Here is a 22,158-nt window from a genome sequence, read left to right on the forward strand (position 1 = left end):
CACAAGACTACATTGAGCGAGGCTTTGAAGAGAGTAGGGTTCAGTAGATGATGAGGGTGGACCAGAGAATGGGGATAGTATGTATGTATGCCTTTTTTTCAGGATCTTTGACATTCTTCTTTCTCTTTTATTATAGAATGTCACTCTAAAAATATCTACAGAAATAAATGACTTCTGAAGAAAGAAGAATTCTCTTTCAGTCAGTCCATCTTGTGGACTTGGATACCAAGAAATTATGCAGAGAAGTCAGGTTTCAAGGTTGACCTGTTCTTAGGGCTCTGCAGCAAGTTTATGACTTGAATTCCTTCCTGAAAAAACCCCCATATTTGTATATGTCCCAAAGGCATATTTCCAAAAAGTCTTAAAGAAGTTTAGAAATATTTTGTATTTTTCTAAGACATTTAAAAGTGTATATACTAACATAAAGTTGATGCACAGAAAAAATTCCTTATTTCAAAAAAGTGAGAATGCTTTATTTTTGTACCAATCCCAGGTGGTTGTTTACTTTTAAAATTTTATAACAATACTGCAGATGTCCCATCCTTTTTTTATTAAAACTGTTTATTTTGTTTTTAAAGAGTGATTTGCCCAGTTTTGTAGTAAAAGCATTTATAAATTCAGTTAATCGTTGTAATATTTCCAAATATGTCATTTCTACAAAGATCTTGATAAACATGTTAACACTGAAAAAGTCAATGTTTTCTGACTCAAATAGAAATGGATGCCTGCAAGCTGCATATTGACTTAGAAAATCACAGTTTGTATTTTATTTTTACTAATTTTGCTAAACATTTCTTAATTTCATTTCAATTTGGTGTTCCGTCATGAGTCTTGATGCTGTGAGTTTGACACTCTGGGCTAAGGAATTCTTTATATTTTCAGATAATTGACGGCAAATGTTTCAGGGAGAGTTCTCAATTCCATATGAGGGTCTTAACTTGAAGTGGTCTTGATAGCTCTGAAATCCTATGCATTTAGTAGGAGATTTCAGCTTTCAACCCTGTTAACAGTGGGCCTTGCCATGAGGCAAGAATCTTCCTCATCCAGAACAAAAATGACCACCTGAAAAATCAGAAATTTAAAATCTAATTCATAAATCTGCAACAGAGCTAAGTTAAGGTGTGAGGGGGAATGAGGAAAAAAAAAACAAAATGAAATTTTTCATTGAATTTTCTATCTAGCACCTTTTGAAATGAGTATGGGCAGGATTTCTGTTATCTATAAAAATCTAGAAAAACTTGTATGGGAAAAGCATTTAAAGTTGGAAAAAATTATTTGCATTATAGAAATTCAATCAAAACTCTTATTTTACACTAACATATACATTATGTCCATGATATTAGATGAGGGCAAGATGGAGGGAAAACACATTGGGGTCTCTTATTTCTGAGATACTTAGGAAGAATGTTAAAGACAAAAAGCTAAACAAAGGTTTACACAAATTCATTTGGCTGAGTGGTATCTCACACACGCACATGCACTGTCTCTTTTTTTCTCTCTCTGTCTCTCTTTCTCTCTGTCTGTGTCTCTCTCTGTCTCTGTCTCTCTGTCTCTCTCTCTCTCTTTGTCTCTCTCTCTCTGTCTCTGTCTGTTTCTTGCTCATGCCTTTGCCAGTTTTATATTTTCTTGATCTCTTCTTCTTGATCTCTTCCAACCCAAAGAAAATTTGTTAGTGGAAAAAAACAACCCAATAACAAAGGAGAAAAGGGGTACTTGCCTCTAAGGTTGGTCTAGATGTTTAACCTATCTCTGATTGCTTGCCGAATTGAAGGAAGTGGAGAGAGACAGCGAGAAAAATTTGAAACACGAGGTTTTGCAAAGGTAAATGTTGAAAACTATATTTGAAAAAATAAAATATTATTTTAAAAATTGGCCTGGGGACCATCATGAGAAAAATGAACTCCAGTTACTATCCTTGGACACCCAAACTTGGGAGGAAGAAAATCCAACTTCTTGCTAGTTAAACTCTCAGAACATACACCAAGGGCAGCCCAATCAAGTTTTCATTTTTGTTTTTTTTAATCTTGGTGGGAATCAGGGAAATGGTGAGTGTGGGAATAGATGCTCAATAAATACTTCGTTGATTGATGGGTTGGGCAAAATGACCTCCACGAGCCTTTCTTATTCTTAGATTATATGATTGATAGTTTGATATCACTAAGCTAAGGAGATTCATTAGATTGAAGTCAGGCATTCTTCTAAATCTTAAATGACTGCCTTTGTATCTCCCTCCAGATGGGAACTTCAGGCATTTCAGGAGCTGTAATTACAATGGCCAATAATATGGTAGAATTCCAAGTGTCATTGAAGTATGGCATGAACTCCTAGGCCAAGTTTTTCCAATTATGATGAAAAAGGTGAACAATATATTGCTTTTATATGGGACCTACACTAAGGCTACTTATGAGGTGAAATACTTTGTAATGGGGATAAAGTCTTAATTTCTTTTCATTGTCTATTAGTTTTTTGGTAACCAACTAGAATATATATTATATATTATATGTTTAACGTTGTATACAGTTTTGTGTGGTTTTTACCATTTTGGGGTAACTCTCTCCGATGTGGAAAGTTATGACAGAGATTGAACTTCTGTGTGTTATGTGGATTAGACAAAATGGTGTCGCTTGGTTTGGAAAATGGGCAGGGCCACATGTCCCCATTTCCAGATGAGGCAGTTCTGCTGAATATAACCCAGAGCACCTTTATCATTTTTATTGCTTATGAAGTTGTGTTTCTTTTTTTATACCTCATGGCCTGAAGCATTTAAATAAAGGAAATATTCTGCTGTGTGCTGTTTTCATGTTTTGGTTTTTTTTTTTCAGTGTAAAGATTGCTATGTGAAGTAAATAGATCTGTTGGAAACAGCTGTCCCTAAGGGATAGTAGATCTAACTGGATATTGGTCATTTTGTCAGTAAGCATCTATCTATAAGCTAATATTGTACTAAAACACTGGGAATCCAAGGAATTATTGTTTGATTTTTAGACGGTCTCTGCTCTTGAGGAGCTCAAAATCTATTTGTAGTGATGAAGACTGGACCTTGGATAGCTTTCCTACAGAAAACTCTCAGGTAAACAAAATCTCTCCTAATGCAAATAGATACCTATGTCTTTGGATAGTTGTCCAGAACACAGAAAACAGCCAGTATGTGTCAGAGGTAAGACTTGAACCAAGTTTTCCTGGCTTTGAGGACATCTTATTTACTATGCTTTGCTGCCTCTCATTGGAAACTAAGAATGGCCATAATTTGAATCCAAGTTGGGGCAGCTAAATGGTGCAATGGTTAAAGCCCTGAGCCTGGAGTCAGAAATCTTCCCAGCCAGCCTCAAAATCAGGGGTCCTCAAATTTTTAAATAGGGGACCAGTTCACTGTCCCTCCGACTGTTGGAGGGCCAGACTATAGTAAAAACAAAAACTTTGTTTTGTGGGCCTTTAAATAAAGAAACTTCATAACCCTGGGTGAGGGGGATAGTCCTCAGCTGCTGCATCTGGTCCGTGGGCCGTAGTTTGAGGACCCTTGCGAGACATTTCCTAGCTTTGTGACCCTGGGTAAGTCACTTAAGTTCAGTTTACCTTAATTCCCTGGAGAAAGAAATGGCAAACCATTCCACTATCATTGCCAAGAAAATTCCATGGACAAATATGGTTCAAGGGTCATGAAGCAACGATAAATTTTTTAAAATCTATTTAAATTCACTTGTCCTTGTGAGCTTATCTTTAGAGAAACTGAAAATTTAAAATGAATTAATTTCCTAAGAGACAATATGTATATTGAAAACCTGTCAAATTAAAAAATGTTTTATTGATTTTGGTCACATTCTCGTGACACCTTTCCAGGTCACCCCTTGATAGAACCTACCTTTATAAGGAAGAAGTGGAACCGAATGACTCGACTTTTTAAAATAGCCTTGCCTTACTCCTTACCTAGAGTGCACCTCTTTTTGGATGAGCATCTAAAGGAATGCTTCTAATAAAATAACAGGCCATAGGCTCATAACTCTAGACCCGAAGAGGGGCTTGTCCAACTCCCTCATTCAGATGAGAAAACAAATCTATAGTAAATAAATAACATTTGGATAGTATTTTTATGTTTTAAAGTGCTGACATCTGCATTGTTATTTAATCTTTACAACATCTTGTGAGGAATCTAAGGTATCATAGAGAGGTAAGAGACAGTCAAAGAAATAGAGATAAGGATTGCAGGCCTGATTATAGATTTAAAAGTTGGAAGAGAAAAAAACCTTAGAGGTTATTGAGTCCAATCCCCTTTTACATATGAGGAAGCTAAGGGCCAAAATGTTAACTTGTCCAGAGACACACAGCTAGTAAGTCTGGGACAGAATTCAAACCCAGATTTTTGGAGGCTTGGATTCTATCCACCAAAACATTGCTGAATTGACATCCTAGGAGTCAAGAGAACTGGATTTTCATCATCACCGACTAGCTGTGTGACCTTAGGAAAGTCCCTTTCAGATTGTTACTGAAATAGTTCTAGAGTCATTCATTATTGTCTCCTGAGGCACAATTGTCATTTCAGCCTTTGGAAATAGCCTTGGTGCTTGGACCCAGGATGGGGAAAGGCACTTTTCAAAGAATGAAAGGCATTTATTTAATACTGTATTAAATGGTGGGAATAATATATTCTCTGTCTCTGTCTTTTTGTCTCTCTCTGTCTCTCTCCCTCCTTCCTTCTTTCTCTCTCTTCCTACCTTTCCTTCCCTTCCTTTCCCTCTCTATCTGTATGTTTCCCTCCTCCCTTCTTCCTCTCTCTTCTCCCTGTTGCCCTCCTTCCTTCTCCTTCCCCCTCCATCTGTCTCTCTATGTGTGTCTCTGTCTCTTGTCCCTTTCTCTGTCTCCTATCTATTTTATTAAGAGAAGATGGCCCTGGTATTCAAGAAAGTTAAGAGGAAAGGTGATTTTGGTCCTAGGACACACTGTCCTTTCTGGGAATGGCAGTGTTGAGGTGATTATTCTTCTGGGAGCTAAATTAGAAAAAAGGGAGGGAATGAAAGAAGGAATGCATGGTTGGCTTGGCATGGAGTTGACCAGGAAGTGGTTTGGTGGGCTTCAGTCCAGGTAGGCTTATTTCTTAAACATAAATGGCACCCAGACCAGGTGACCTTTGGGACAAATCCCTTTGCACATAATCCTTTGCTGGAGATCTTATTTGTACACTGTTCCCTTTAGCAGGACAGAACCCTCAGCTTTAACAGAAATCCCATCTGTATAGAACAGGTGTTTCAGCCCCGGCTGGAACATCCTTGGGTTATGACCTGAGGAGGGCAATAACACTATGGGAAAGCACCCTGGCTGCTCAGGGTAACCCAAAGCTTGCCAATCTTTATCTTCATATACTACAGTAAAGCTTATTTAAGTCAACCAAACATGAGTTGATTTCTTGTGTCGGGCTCCAGGAATCCTCTGAGTCCAGGAGGATGAGCAGAGATGGTCTGTGAAGGAAGATGGGGACCTTGCCTGGGTGGACCTGGGGGGATTTGTTGTCTGAAAAGTACACCCTTCTTATACTGGAGAGTTGGGATCCCCTTGGGGAAAATTTGCACCTGACGGTGAAAGAGCATGGATCCAGAGAGGAAAATTTTTTTAAAGCTTTATTTTCAAAATGCATGCATGGATAATTTTCCAACATTGACTCTTGCATAGCCTTGTGTTTCAGACTTTCCCCTTCTTTCTACCCCCTCCCATAGATGGCAAGCAATTTAATATATGTTATACATGTGAAAATATATGTTAAATCCAATATGTGTAAACATTTATACAATTCTCTTGCTGCACAAGAAAAATCAGATCAAAAAGGAAAGAAAATGAGTAAGAAAACAAAATGCAAGCAAGCAACAACACAAGGAATGAGAATGCTATGTTTTGATCCACACTCAGTTCCCACAGTCTCTCTCTGGGTGTAGATGGCTCTCTTCATCACAAGATCACTGGAACTGGCCTCAATCATCTCATTGTTGGAAAGAGACACATCTATCAGAATTGATCATTATATAATATTGCTGTTGTATACAATTTTCTCCTAGGTTCTGCTCATTTCACTTAGCATCAGTTCATGTCAGTCTCTCCAGGTCTCTCTAAAATCATCCTGCTGATCATTTCTTATAGGACAATAATATTCATAACATTTATATACTGTAACTTATTCAGCCATTCTCCAATTGATGGGCACCCATTCAGTTTCCAGTTTCTAGCCATTACCAACAAGGCCACAAACATTTTTTGCACATGTGGGACCCATTCCCTCTTTTAAGATCTCTTTGGGAAACAGGCTAGTAGTAACACTGCTGGATCAAAGAATCTGCCCTGTTTAATAACTTTTTGAGAATAGTTCCAGATTGCTCTTCAGAATGGTTGGATTCTTTCACAATTCCACCAACAATGTGCCAGTGTCCTAGTTTTCCTATATCCCCTTCAACATTCGCCATTTTTTCCTGTCATTCTAGCCAATCTCAGAGGTGTATAGTGGTATCTCAGAGTTGTCTTAATTTGCATTTCTCTAATCAATAGTGATTTAGGGCACCTTTTCATATGATTAGAAATGGTTTTAATTTCTTAATCTGAAAATTGTCTGTTCATATCCTTTGACCATTTATCAATTGGAGAATGGCTTGAATTCTTATAAATTTGAGTCAATTCTCATGTATTTTAGAAATGAGGCCTTTATCAGAACCCTTAAAATGTAAAAATGTTTTCCCAGGGAGATTCTGAGACAAATCTGGGCTGGGGGAGAAAGCCAGCAGAGGATATAGATCAGTAATGGGTTCCATTATCAGGGATGTGGTGGGCTAGGGCTCTATACAGGGCCTTTTTTGATACCTGTAGTATCTGACATTGTTCTGGAATTGAGCCATGGTGAAAAAAGGGGAATCCAAGAGGCAGCTCTTATAAGACAGTGGCAGAAATCACTTAGAGGGAGAGCCTAGAATGGATTGCTTGTAAACTTGCGTTGCATGAGGAATACAGAGAAAATAGAGGCTAAGTAATTTTAGGGATCATAAATCAGAGAATGAAGTTCTAGAGTAGACAGAAAGGGAAGATGGAAAATGGAGAGTGAGAGAAATCTTGTTTTGGAATGGGGTGCAAAAATGGAGGAGAGGAAGGGGGAATCTACTTGACTGAGAGGAGAAAAGTGATGGGAAAGAATTATAAAATCAGGAAAGAAAAAAGAACTAATAAGCAAAACCCCAAAGGGAAAGGGGTAACAAATGAGAGAAGAGCATCAGAGATGAGGAGAAAGGCCAGTGGGAGTAGTGACACCTTAAAAAAGATTAAGGTAAAATAACTGAAGAAACATAACACTGTTTCTAGCAGAAGGGGCGTAGAGAGGATAACTCAAATCTAGGACCCAAACAACCCAATGTGGATTCTGTCTATTTACAAAATGAGAATGTGGAAATCATAGGATCTGAGATTTGAATGGGATCCCTGAAGTCAACTAGTCCCGATAATCCACGAATCATATATCCTTTCTAACTTGACAAGTGTTCAACCATCTTTTGTTTGAAGAGCTTGGTGAAGTGACAGAGAAGTCATCAGGTACTGAACCATAAGCTCTCTTTGAAATAAATGAAGTGCAGGTGGATGCTGGTTTCCCCATCGCCATCAAAAAGACAGTCTTAGATTCTGTTATTCTGTCTAGTTCTTTTTATGTTGTCAAATTTTTAAAACTTAATTTTATTGATATCTTTTGTTTTTACATTAATCTAAACCTCTTTCTGGGCAGTTGGTTAGGCTTGAAGGCAGGAAAACATCTTCCTGAAGTCAAATCTGGCCTCAGGTACTTCCCATCTGTGTGAGCTTAGGCCAGTCACTTAATCCTGTTTGTCTCAGTTTCCTCATCTGTAAAATGAACTGGAAAAGGAAATGACCACCCACTCTAGTATCTATACCAAGAAAACCCCATATGAAGTCATGAAGGTTTAGAAACAACTGAACAAAAACAGAAATTATTATTAATGTGTGGATGATAAATCCCTCAGGAAATCTAGTGAAGCTTGTAAATACTTTCTCAGAATGATGTTTTAAGTGCACAAAATTAAATAGATAAGATTGGAAAGGAAACCAATCATATTGATTATCAAAATATTTTCTCATTCAAATTTATGGACTCCCGGATTAAAACTCTCTAGCCTTATAACAAGGAATTTGCTGCTTGCTTCCAATAATAGATCCCATTATAAAATTACCAAATGCTTTATATATGTGATCTTATTTAAATCACACAACAACCATTGAGTTAGAAGTGATTATCTTCATTTTCTGGATGAAAAACTAGAGCTTAGGTTACAAAATTAATAACTAAGCTAAGTTTCAAACTCAGTCCCTCTAACTTCAAACACTTATTTCTTTACTACCCATCTCTTTCTGAACTCCCTCAGTATTTTTTAATCTCCATGGTGACATTAAGAGGTGAATCTCATGGATCTAAGTATTAATGAGGAAAAGTATGGGATAAAAGACCAGGGGAATATGGTGGGACAGACTTGGTTTGGCTTAGGCACTAGGAACAAGCAAGGAGAGAAGTAGGAAACAATAGACTAATGAAAGCTTGAGAAAGTAACTTCATTAATTCAACAATTCTCTTGTTTAAGGTCAGTCCTGCCTAGAAGGTAACTGATACCAATGGAGGTATCTGATTTAGAATGAAGAGTGATATGTTTAAAGTTAGCCAAAGTTTTGACAGATGTTAACATAACCTTTAACTTGTGTATTAGAATTAATTCAAAGCTTAGCTCAGTCTGTCATTTCCTATTAATACTTGTCAATGCCACCGTTTTCTTTTTTAAAATTCCCTCAAAAGGCTTTATTGGAAAGATTTATCCTTTCATTTCACTGCATTTGGAGCCTTGATTCCAGGTAAGATCCACCTTGAAGATCCAGCGGAGAAAACCTGGGTTTCTCTGGCTAAGAAAAGGAAATGTGGGCAGGTTTGGAGAGTGATTAAATAATGAGAGTTGTTGACATAGTGTGGAGAAAGGGAGTTGGAGGTGGTTGGCCAGGATCGAGAAGAGTGTTAGTAAGACTCTCCGGTCATGAGAATGAAGAGGAGTAAGAAGCCATTGGGGTGTTCTTCTGACCTCTAGATCAAGGCAGCAAAATCCAAGGTCATGTGCCTCCAAATGGATTAATCCAGTCTTGAGATGGAGCAGATAGTTATTGTGAGTGGCCAACTGCCACACAATTCATGATGATGAAGTCACGTCTTCATGGGATGGAATGGAGAGTCAAGTTGGGTGGAAGATGAAAATTTGGGGAGAAAGCAGCAATAAACTCCCTAATGAATTGGATTTTTCGATCCCTTTAGTTCAGAAGGTTTGAATAGCATTATTAGGATAAAATTCTTAGCTCCATAAGTGATTCTGAAACTACTCAACTTGAAGTGCTCATTTAATCATACCTTAGATCGCTGGTCTTGAAAGTGGTGGCCATGGTATAAATGCAAGAGGTTGTGATCCACCATTAAAGGGGAAGCAAGATGTGATGGCTAATTACATGGATTGTTTTCAACCCCATCACATTGCATCCTCCTCCTCCCAACTTTCCTTATCTACTAATGCCCACTCTGTCCCACTGTGCGCTATTAAAGCTCCTACTCTCTCTAGGGCAATTATAACCTAACCTTGACCTGGGCATCCGCACCAATCAATCAAAAAGCATTCATTAATGTAGCTGCCCAGTAGCTATCAGGAAAATAACCTCCTTCCCTTTCAGGGCTTACACCCTGAGCCCCAACAGCTCACGACAGATAGTCTCAATCTTTGCATTAGAAAAAGGGGGAGACCCTGAATAGATTTTTTCAGAAGTCGTCAAGTCCAAACTACAGAAAAATGGCTTATCTAAGATCATACAAATAAATAGCCTTATTGAGATTTTGTTCCAAGTTCTCAGGTTCAGGTGAGACGCTTACCTAAGGCATACAAGTTGTAAAGTGCTTAGCACATAGTAGGCACTTTCTCCCCCTTACCAGAGCTTAGATTCAATCTCGAATTCTCTTACCCTGTATCCAGTGCCCTATCCAGGCCACTGTACTGACTCTCAAAAGTCCATCTACACATCCATCCATCCATCCATCCATCCATCCAAGAAACATTACGTGCCTACTATTAAGGCACTGTCATTGCAAAGACAAAAAATAAAACAATTTCTGCACTCGAGTTTATGATTTAACCTGGGAGGTAATAAAATATACTGTCAATACAAAAGAATTTATACTTTATAGATTAAGGCAGTAGCAGCTGTGGGGAAAAACGGGAATAATGAAAGACTTCATAGAGAAGGGCATTTCTGAGACCCTGTGAGTGACTCTCAATAAAGTTCTGAACTTAATTCTGCCTTAGATACTATCTCTTTAATCTTCCTTGTCTTTGTCTATCCCTAATCCACTGTTTGTGGATTAGATGGTCTCGGAAGTTTCTTCCAATTCTGGATTTAGGGTTCCATGATCCATGAGCCAAATCCCTCGACTTGAACACCTTAGGATATTCTACAATGATTCTCTGAGGGCAGCTTTCACACCTGGAGCTCCCCACACCTGTGGCAGAGGGGCTGACATTAGAGAAAGAGGATCTGAGTTCAAATTCTACCATTTGATGCTTACTAGCTATGTGATCTTGGGTAAATAAATCTTTTATATTCCCTGGGACTTGGTTTCCTCATCTGTCAAAATTCAACTTTATGGCTTTGAGCCCCTTTCTGGACTAAGACAATGAGTCTATGAAATCATAGGTCTAGATCTCCCCAAAATAAGATATTTTGCTGCCTTTCACTGTTTCATTGGGGGATTTTTAAAAATTCTGAAGCAGGGAAAGGAAAAGACCTTACTCTGACTTGCCCAGAGCTGGTAAATAGCTTTTCTATTAAGTCACATGAATTTGTAGTTCAAATAATAATATTTTCCAGAAATATGCTTTAGGGGGCACTGAAGGACTGCGTTCATGTTCAGCAGTTTGCTAAGTGTTCCTGGCTAAGTCAGAAGGACTTGCTCAAGTCTTAGTAACAGCTGTGCTGGGGATTTCTTTAATAACGGAATGGAAATCTACTGAGATGGAGCTCTCCTCCCACTTTCTTAGCCTCTCTCTTCCTTCCCTGAATTGTTTCCCCAAGACTCGCTCAGCCCCTTAAAAAAAAGGCATTTCCCCCTACGTTTTTCTCCTTCCCCTTCAGGGAAAGGTAGGATCCACGCAATTGGCCCCCAAATCCCCAAACACGCCAGTGTCCACATACCTGCTCCTGAAATTTCCCTTTGACTCAAGTAACCAAAGGACATCGAAACTGCTCTTTCCAATATTCCACATTGGCAATCAGTAAGCATTTAAGTGCCTACTGTGCTAAACACTATAAATAAGCCACAATTTCTCAGCCTCTCATAATATTCTTTCTTTTGCCCTTCAATGATGGTCCTAGCCTACAAGAGCCAGAAGAAACCTCTGGGATCAATCCCTCTTACTTTAAAATTTTATTTTAATATATAATTGTTATGAATTTTGTTATATTTCTTCATTATATATTACTTATTAATATATGAATATATGATCTATTTATAATTTTCAACTTCATATCTTATTTTACAGATGAGGAAACTGAGGCTCAGGTAGATTTAGTTGCCCAAGGTCTCATGTGTAGAAAAGTGGAATTTGATTCTACTCTCCTTGTGATTCTCTCTTCAGATGGTGCAGTGGATAGAGCACCAACTTCAATCACTTAACACTAGCTGTGTGACCCTAGGCAAGTCACCTAACCCCAATTGCCTTGCCAAAAAAAAGGGGGGGGAGGAAGAATATGGTCTATTGAATAGGTAGCTAAAATAACTGGTCTCCTGCTTCCTAAAACAAGCTCTACTGCTGATCCTGGCTGATTGAGTCCTTTTCACCCATTAGTCATCTCACTCATATCAGAGAAAATTAGATAATCAGCTAGCAAACATTAAGTGCTTACTATATGCCAGTCCTGCTCAAAACCCTAGGGATGCAAAGAAATAGACAAAAAAGTCCCCTTCTTCAAGGACCTTACATTTTAATAGGGGAAACAATGGATACATGCAAGATATATATGTATGAATGAGAGGTGATCTCATAGGGCAGCTAGGTAGCACACTTTTGTGTGATCATGGGCAAGTCACTTAACCCTGTTTGCCTCAGTTTCCTCAACTGCTAAAATGGAAATAATAATAGCACCTACCTCGCTGAGCTGGTGAGGATCAAATAAGTTAGTATTTGTAAAAAGCACAATATTTTGCACATAGTACTATATAAATGCTTATTCCATTTCTTCTTCTTTCCTTCCTTTTCCTTTTCTTCCCTTTCCTAAGTACCTTCTGGGGCTCAGTTTCCTCATCTGCAAAGTAAAGGGGTTGGACTAGATGGTCTCTGAGGTTCCTTCCTGCTCCAGCATTCAATGTATTTTACAAACTTTGGAACTGAAAAGTTCTCCCTACCGGCTAATCTAAATCTCTGCAGCTGCAGTTAAGTGCCTATTACCCTTTCCTCAAGGAACATGGAAAACAGTTCTCCCTGCAGCCACCACCAAGTCCAGCTGTAATCCCAAACTGCTTCTGCTACAAATATTGTTCATTCAAAACACCTGCTGCCCTTGGGAATATTGCCATTGTGGGACTATGAGCTCTAACTATATTTTCCTTCTTTCCCTCCTCTCCTTCCTTTTTTCCCTGAGTTTTAGATTCTCTTCTCTTTTCTCTCCTTTCTTCCTCACTTTCCATCCTCATTCAGCTGTCAAATGTTGTAATTTCCTCCCTTCCTTCCCTTCATTTCCTTCCTCCCTCCTTTCTTTTTTCCCTCCCTCTCTCCCTCCCTCCTTCCCTCCCTTCCTTCCTTCCTTTCATTGGGCTCCAGATCAAATCTCACATAGACTGATTTCATTCACATAAAGAAACACTAATCTGTATTCATTGAAGGCCCCTTAATTTCTTCTTTCTTTCTTCCTTCCTTCCTTTCTTGATTAAGAGGCTTGCCCAAGGTCAACCAACCAGGAAGTGCTAAATGTCTGAGACCAGATTTGAACTCAGGTCCTTCTGACTTCAGGGCTGGTGCTCTATCCTCTGCACCATCTAGCTGCCCCTAAATCTTGTAATTTTCTCTACAAGTGCTCTCATACACATTCTCTTCTCTCTTTTCCCACATGCTTCATTGTAGTTTAGACCCTCCCTATTTCTGGCTGGGGCAATTACATTGCCTTTCCAGATGATCAGAGAGAAACCTTCAGAAACAAGAGATAGTTCAACAATATGAAAGGATGTTGCCAGGTCAAGGAGGACAAGTCCTAAAAAAAGAAAATCCATTGGATCTGCTAAGCAGGAGGTCACTGATGATTGTTATAGTAGCAGTTTCAGCCAAGTGGAAACCAGATTTGAAGGGATTGAGGAGTGAGGGAGTAAGGTAGTCATGGCGGGCATAGACCATTTTCTAAGAAGCTTGATTTTTAAAAAAAATTTTATTTAATAATAATTATATTGCCAGAATCCATGCCAGAGTAATTTTTTTTTTACAACATTATCCCTTGCACTCATTTCTGTTCCGATTTTTCCTCTCCCTCCCTCCACCCCCTCCCCTAGATGGCAAGCAGTTTTATATATGTTGGATATGTTGCAGTATATTCTAGATACAATATATGTTTGCAGAACCGAACATTTCTCTTGTTGCACAGGGAGAATTGGATTCAGAAGGTAAAAATAACTCGGGAAGAAAAACAAAAATGCAGACAGTTCACATTCGTTTCCCAGTGTTCTTTCTTTGGGTGTAGCTGCTTCTGTCCGTCATTTATCCATTGAAACTCAGTTAGGTCTCTTTGTCATAGAAATCTACTTCCATAAGAATACATCCTCATATAATATCGTTGTCGAAGTGTATAATGATCTCCTGGTTCTGCTCATTTCACTTAGCATCAGTTCATGTAAGTCTTGCCAGTCCTCTCTGTATTCATCCTGCTGGTCATTTCTTACAGAACAATAATATTCCATAACATTCATATACCACAATTTACCCAGCCATTCTCCAATTGATGGGCATCCATTCATTTTCCAGCTTCTAGCCACTACAAGCAGGGCTGCTACAAACATTTTGGCACATACAGGTCCCTTTCCCTTCTTTAGTATTTCTTTGGGATATAAGCCCAATAGAAACACTACTGGATCAAAGAGTATGCACAGTTTGATAACTTTTTGGCCATAATTCCAGATTGCTCTCCAGAATGGTTGGATTCGTTCACAACTCCACCAACAATGCATCAGTGTCCCAGTTTTCCCACATCCCCTCCAACATTCATCATTATTTTTTCCTGTCATCTTAGCCAATCTGACAGGTATGTAGTGGTATCTCAGAGTTGTCTTAATTTTCATTTCTCTGATCAATAATGATTTGGAACACTCTTTCATATGAGTGGTAATAGTTTCAATTTTATCCTCTGAAAATTGTCTGTTCATATCCTTTGACCATTTATCAATTGGAGACTGGCTTGATTTTTTATAAATTTGAGTCAGTTCTCTATATATTTTGGAAATGAGGCCTTTATCAGAACCTTTAACTGTGAAGATGTTTTCCCAGTTTGTTGCTTCCCTTCTAATCTTGTTTGCATTAGTTTTGTTTGTACAAAGGCTTTTTAATTTGATGTAATCAAAATTTTCTATTTTGTGATCAGTAATGGTCTCTAGTTCATCTTTGGTCACAAATTTCTTTCTCCTCCACAAGTCTGAGAGATAAACTATCCTATGTTCCTCTAATTTATTTATAAACTCGAAGAAGCTTGATCATTAAAGGAAATCTGAGATGTGTTGAAAATTACATAGTGTGGAAGGCTGGAAGAGAAACTTTTTTTTTGAGGATATGTGTAAGTTTATAGGAAGGAGCCAGTGAAATGGGAGAAATTGAATGAGAGTTTGATAACTGGTGCAAAGACATAGAGATGGGAGGCTTGGTGACATAGTGGAAAATACTCTGGCTATGGAGTCAGTGACTTTGTTCATAATCCACTTTTAATGCTTGCACTGTCTGTCACTTCATCTCCCCATCTGCTGTAAGATAAGATGTTGACCTAGGAGGCTTCCACTTTAAGATCTATGATTCTCATGAAAGATGGTGGAGTCTAATGAGGGTCTGTCATTGTTCACTCATGTCTGATTCTTGGTAATCTTGACACACCGACATTGTTCATGGGATTTTCTTGGCAAAGATACAGGAGTGGTTTGCCATTTCTCTCTCCATTGGATTAAGGTAACTTGCCCAGAGTAACACAACTAGGAAGTGACTGAGATTGGATTTGAACTCACAAAGATGCATCTTCTTGACTCCAGATCCAGGGCTCTATCCACTGAACCAGCCAGCTGCCTCCAGTGGAGACCTAGACAGTCTTTCTGGTGAAATTCTTTCCAGGTCTGGGATGTTTCCTGATGTTGGTCAGATTAGACAAAGTGTTTTGTCAATATGGTCTGGTCATTTCTGAACTTTCAAAAGAGATTTTATTCTCCCCCCAAAATGTGTGAAATGCTATCATGTAACAAGGCATCAAAAGCACCCCCAAGAGGCCCTGAAGGAGCAAACCAGCTGTGAGGGCACGAATAAAGCCCCACCACACAGCTGGGAATGCCAATGGAAGCTCTTGATGGTGCACTCTCTCTTTCCAGCCTTCTCTGTCCACTCCTATCTCCACTTTACTTCCTTCTCACACTCACACAGGGCTCTTTTCAGTCACAGGTGGAAAATGTTTTCTGGTTGCCTTCTCTATCCTTGTTGACATTTTCCAGTGGACACACAGAGCATCCCAGTGATATATTTATTCTTAGCATTTTTAATCTCTTCTTCTTCTTCCCTTTATCTTTGGGGATTGAGGCCAGCAGCCATCCATCCAATCATTCAATTGACCAATCAGTTAATCAATACATGTTTATCGAACCCCTATTATATACTGGACACCATGTTATATGCACAACACTGTGGGTGCAAATAGAAAAAGAAGACAGCTCCCATCCTCAAGGAGTTTATAGTCTAACTGAGAAGACAAAAAATAGGAGGTTTCAGCTGTAAGTCAGATGAAAGTTCTTGTGGTTCTTAGGGTATAGTGGCAATATAGATGAGAATATAGCTTTTTCCCTCCTTTGGACAGTGGGTCTTCCTTTCTCACCCAGGCTAGAAGTGCAGAGGGCATCCATGGGATCAACAGCCTAGATAACTTTGATTTCATTCTATTAACTTCCTCAGAACAAAGCCAGTAGCTCTTTTAAAAGCAGAGATCATCATTGACTTCTAGTTTCCCTACCTCAATCAATCAATTCATCAACAAGCATTTATTAAATTCCAATTCCATGCCAGACACTATAGTATTTTGGATGGGCTAATGGACCCATAGCACATACATATGTAAATAAATACAGAATAAATATGAAATAAATATAAAATGGCTTAGGGAGGGGCAGCTATGTGGTACCTAGTACATAGAACATCATAGTGCATAGATTGTTATCAGGAAGTCATCCTCATGATGACTCTAGGCAAGTCACTTAACCCTGTTTGTCTCAGTTTCTTTTCTATAAAATGAACTGTGGAAGGAAATTGCAAAGCACCCTAGTATCTTTGCCAAGAAAACATCCAACGAGATTATGAAGACTCAGACATGACTGAAAATATCACAATAATAGCTTAGAGAAGATGAAAAGACCTCAGAAAAGGCTTCATATTGATGAAATGAAACCTCAGAGTTGTTTTGATTTGCATTTTCTTCTTTATTACTGATTTAGAGAATTCTTTGTTAAATATACCAAGAAAGCTAATTTAGCTAGATCTGAAAGGCAGGAAGGCAAATCAAATGATGTAGTACTGTCTTGTTGTAGTCCAATTGTGAAGGGTTTTAAAAGGCAAATAGGAGTTTTATATTTGATCCTAGAGGTGATAGGAAGTCATTGCAGTTTGTTGAATAGGATCATGAAATAGGTGAGACCATACTGTTTTGAAATGTGAGTGGAAGGAGGACTGAAGCGGGAAGAGGCTTGAAGCCAGGAAGTCAATAGAAGGCTATTATACCCGGCAACAGATGAGATAAGCCCAAGCTAGTGGGGGTGGTTGTGCTTATTAAATTTGGTTGATTGACTGATTATTCTTGTAGTACTAAACAAATGACAAAAATAGTCCTTTCTCTAATTGTAACTTCACTTCTTCAATTACACAGATAAACCTTTAGTTGTTTTTTTTTTTTTTTTAATTGTTTTTCCTGCTCATTGTCTAGGGCAGCAAAACATCTGCTGATATAGATGATGTCCTAGCTCTGAGATCCAATGGACATCCCAAATAGAAAAAAAAAAACAAAAACATGCTTATTCATTCATTTTATTTTGATTGTCAGATTTAATGGCACACAGTTGGGCAAAATAGCTCCTAATTATTGCTTTAATTTCCTCTTCAATGGTAGGGAATTCCCCCTTTTCTTTTTTTCTTTTTTTTGGAGAGAAGGCAGTTGGGATATCCTTATTCAGTTTTCTTTAGAAGTCCATGATACCTAACTTTAACTTCTTTCTTGTTTATTTTGTGGTTAAATTTCTCTAGTTCTGAAGGGGGAAGTTGAGGTCCCCCACTATTATAGTTTTGCTGCCTATTTCTTTCAGTAACCCACTTAATTTATCCTTTAAGAACCTGGATGCTATGCCATGTGATGCATATATATTTAGTATTGATAAGACTTCATTATCCACGTTACCATTTAACAAGATGTAGTTTCCTTGTCTTTTAATTAAATTTTTTCTTTTTCTTTTTTCTGAGATCAGGATTGTAACTTTTGATTTTTTTTTTTTTTTTTTTGCTTCATTTGAAGCATAATATATTTGGCTCCAGCCTTTTATCTTTACTTTGTATGTGTCTCTCTGCTTCAAATATGTTTCTTGTAAACAACATATTGTAGGGTTCTGGTTTTTAATTCCCTCTGCTATGTGTTTGGTTTTATGGAAAAGTTCATCCCATTCACATTCACAGTTATGGTTCCCAGCTGTGTATTTCAGTCCATCTTATTTTTCCCCCTGTTAATACTTGTCCTCCTCTCTCTTTTCATCCCTCCTTACAGGTGTTTTGCTTCTGACTACTGCCTCCCTCAATTTGCCCTCCCTTCTATCATCTCATTCCATTCCTCCCTCCTTCTCCTACTATTTCTAGATAGAATAAAATGGATTTCTTTATTCAACTGAGTGTGATTCTATTCTCTCTGAGCCAAATCCAATGAAAGTAAGGTTCAACAGCAAGGTAATTAAGCCAGTTCCTATGGTCTTATGATGGAGAGAGCCATCTGTACCCAGACAGAGACCTGTGGGGACTAAGTGTGGATCACAACATAGTATTATCACTTTTTTCTTGTTAGGTTGCATTTTGTTTTCTTCTTCATTTTTTTCCTTTTTGATCTGATTTTTCTTTTTTTTTTTTTACTGGAGTAGCTAGGTGGTGCAATGGATAGAGCACCAGCTCCAAGTCAGGAGGATTTATCTGAGTTCAAATCTGATCTCAGACACTAAATACTTCCTATCTGTATGACTCTGGGCAAGTCACTTAATTGCCTAAGCAAAAAAAAGAGAAAAGAAATAAAAGAAATAATATGAACATATATAAATAAATATGAAATCTATAAAAAATATTAAAATTTTTATTAAAGCTTTTTATTTTCAAAACATATGCATGAAATAATTTTTCAATATTGACCCTTGTAAAACTTTGTGCTCCAAATTTTCCTCCTCTTCCCCGCCCCCCTCACTCCCCTAGATGGCAAGTAATCCAATATATGTTAAATATGTTAAAATATATATTAAATTGAATATATGTATATATATTTATACAATTATCTTGCTGCAAAAGAAAAATCAGATCAAAAAGGAAAAAATGAGAAAGAAAACAAAATTCAAGCAAACAATAACAAAAAGAATGAATGCTATATTGTGATCCACACTCAGTCTCCACAGACCTCTCTCTGAGTTTAGATGGCTTTCTTCATCACATGATTATTGGAACTGGTCTTAATTATCTCATTGTTGAAAAGAGCCATGTCCTTGATCTGATTTTTCTTGTGCAGCAAGATAAATGTGAAAATATATATAGAAGAATTGCACATGTTTAACATATATTGAATTACTTGCCATCTAGTGGAGGGAGTAGGGGAAGGAAGAAAAAAATTTGAAACATAAGGTTTTGCAAGGGTGAATTTATTTTACTTCATTTTTTGCAAAGGTGAATGTTGAAAACTATCTATGCTTATGTTTGAAAATAAAAAGCTTTATTTTTTTTAAAAAAAGAAAGTACAGTTCAAACAATGTTCATCCCCTCCCTTCTTCTTTCTACTGTAATAAATCTTTCATGCCTCAACATGTGATATAATTTATCTCATTGTCTTCTCTCAGCACAATTTTTTTTTCACCCCTTAATAAAAAACTACATCAAAGCCAAAATACCCATACCTGTTGTCTAAGTATATTCTTTCTAACTGTCCTTATAGAGATACAGTTCTCAAGAGTTACATGTATCATCTTCTCAGTTGTTTTCCAATGACATTTTCTTTTCTTTTTCATTTCTTTTGATTTTGTTTGACTAGTTCTTGATGTCTCATAAAGTCATTAGCTTCAACTTGCCCAATTCTATCTTCTAATGAATTATTTACTTTGATTAGCTTTCATTGCCTCCTTTCCCATTTGGCCAATTCTACTTTTAAGGAGTTATTTTCTTCAATCATTTTTTTTTTTTTTTTTACTTTCTTTTCTAAGCTGTTGACTCTTTTTTTCATAATTCTCATTTCTTTTCTTAACTTTTCTTCTATCTCTCTTAATTGATTTTTAAAATCCTTTTTGAGGTCTTCCAAGGAGACTTTTTTGGCTTGAGATTAATTCATCTTCTACTTTGAAGTTTTGCATGTAGCATTTTGACATTATTGTTCTCTTTGGAATTCATCTTTTGATCTTTGCCATAGTAGCTTTCTATAGTCAGGGTTCTTTTTTTTTCCTCTCATTTTTAAGAGTTGAGCTCTGTAATTGGGGTACAGGAGTCACTGCCCCAAACTTCTTGCATTGGGGACACTGATTTTCAGCTCCAGAGCCCCTGGGGTGGCAGTTTGCCACTGGGCTAGAGTGGCTGGTCTAGTCATGATTATTGTGCCCTGGGTTCTGGGGCCAGGGGCTGTACCACTGGTCTGCTGAGCTAGAACTACAGGTTCTTGTGTGCTGATCCATGCTGTGGCTAAGAACCTTCCACTGGCTTGCCTAGACACTGCTTGTGTTGGGCTCCATTCCCCTTTTACCCAAGTGAGCTAGACTTTTCCTAAAGTCCTTCTAAGTTGTCTTGGGCTGGAAAACTCTTTCATTCTTGTCTTTTTGTGGGTTCTGTCATTCCAGTATTTTTTTACAGGCTTGATTTAATGTTGTTTCTGACAGAAACTGGGGAGAGCCCAGGCAACTTCCTGGCTTTTCTCTGCCATCTTGGCTCTGTCCCCAATCCAGTTATGTTCTATTCTGTTTTATGGTGAAGTAGCAATTGGAAAGAATCCTCTAGGAGGCATATGGTCAATTATCTTTTTAATGTGCTCACCAGAACAAACTCTCCTTCTTTAGGCACTTTCATTGGGCTCCAGATCAAATCAGAAAATGGATTTTGTTGGGGAAGGGGAGCACATGCTCTTACCACACATATGTATATATACATCTTTATATGTAGACACACATGTATTTATATGTGTATAAATACATATACACATAGGTATATAGTTAGAAGTGTATACATGTATATATGAAAATATATGTATATATGCAGACATGTGTATGTATATATAGACCATGTTTATTTTAATTAAAATGCAATACTACAAAAGAAATGTAGAAAAATGCCTACCAACTTAAAAAAAAAAAAGATCTCCATATATGTTGCAGAATACAGTCTCCAGAAGATTTCTGCAATTCCACCAGCAGTAGAAAAATATTTATTTGACTAGAGACTTATGTGGAGAGGTTTATCACATAAGAAACACATTTGGAAAAAAAATAAAAGAAACACATTTTGAAAAAAATAAAAGAAATACATTGGGCTGAGTTACTTGCTCTTCAAATGTCTGTATATGCACACACATGTAGGTATATAAATATAAATATATGTGTGTATGTATGAAAATATATGTATATGTATGTATAGATCATGTTTACTTTAATTCAAATGCAATATTACAAAAGAAATGTAGAAAAATAGATCTACCAACTTAAACAGAAAAATACAATCTTCTTATATGTTACAGAATACAGTCTCCAGAAGATTTTTGCAATTCCAACAGCAGCAGAGAGAATCCACAAAAGCAAAATATATGCTGGCAAACTTAAGTAGAGAGACTTATCACATAAGAAACACATTTGGGGGGAACACATTTGGCTGAGTTACTCACTCTTCATGTGCTGCATATTGACTTTTAGCATATTGACAATAGCATTGTAACAATGCTGTTATTCTCCACCATGAATTAATGCCCTCTTCTGGGTTTCTCTTCTGACTTCTGCTGTTCTCTGTTCAAAATGACTTTGGGAAAGTTATTTAACTTTTCTAGATTTTAGTTTCCTTTTTCACAAAGTGAAGGGGTTAGAGCAGAAGATCTCTAAGGTCCTATCTAGCTGAGATCTGTGATCCTATCTCCTGTAGGGAGAGCAGATTTTTCCAACTCTTTAACTTATAGCCCTAGGGACTATTTTATCTCTTCTGTGATTCAGATTTCAGCAAAACCCATCCAGTCAGCATTCCTGAAGAGCTCTTAGACATTTTAAAGTCTATCTTTTGAATTCTTTTTTTTTTTTTTTCTATTGCTAGTAATAGTCATCTAGTGTAAACTTGTATCTGAGTTATGGTTTGAATATTCCTTTTGATTCCCATCCTACTTATGGTCAGTACAAATCATTCTGGGGACTCCACTGAATAAAGCTGCAAAGACTCTGGGTAGAGCTGTGATAGGGGGATTCCTTTCCATAGCACCAGCACCATGTCTTTCTCAATTGCCAGAAAAAAATCAACTCAGAAATAAGACTAAAAAGGGCTAGGTGGGGCTGATGGAATGGTCCACCTTTGTTCCATTTCAATAGTAATCAAAGTTGTTCTACTTCCTACTAACAAAGAAAAAGTTAAGAAGAACTGACCAACACAGAAC

At 37.6% G+C, this 22,158-nt stretch overlaps 1 protein-coding gene across 1 annotated transcript in view; it reads left to right on the forward strand.

Annotated features, from left to right (window-relative positions):
* Positions 1–2,789, forward strand: part of DRAM1 (DNA damage regulated autophagy modulator 1) — a 44,879-nt gene extending 42,090 nt beyond the window's left edge. Inside the window, exon 7 of the mRNA XM_051961065.1 lies at positions 137–2,789. Within this exon, the coding sequence (XP_051817025.1) occupies positions 137–178 (42 nt within the window). The 3' untranslated portion in view covers positions 179–2,789. The remainder of the gene's footprint in view (positions 1–136) is intronic.
* The last annotated feature ends 19,369 nt before the right edge of the window (positions 2,790–22,158 follow it).

The sequence above is a fragment of the Antechinus flavipes genome, chromosome 5 (assembly GCF_016432865.1).
Source record: "Antechinus flavipes isolate AdamAnt ecotype Samford, QLD, Australia chromosome 5, AdamAnt_v2, whole genome shotgun sequence".
Classification (NCBI taxonomy): Eukaryota; Metazoa; Chordata; class Mammalia; order Dasyuromorphia; family Dasyuridae; genus Antechinus; species Antechinus flavipes.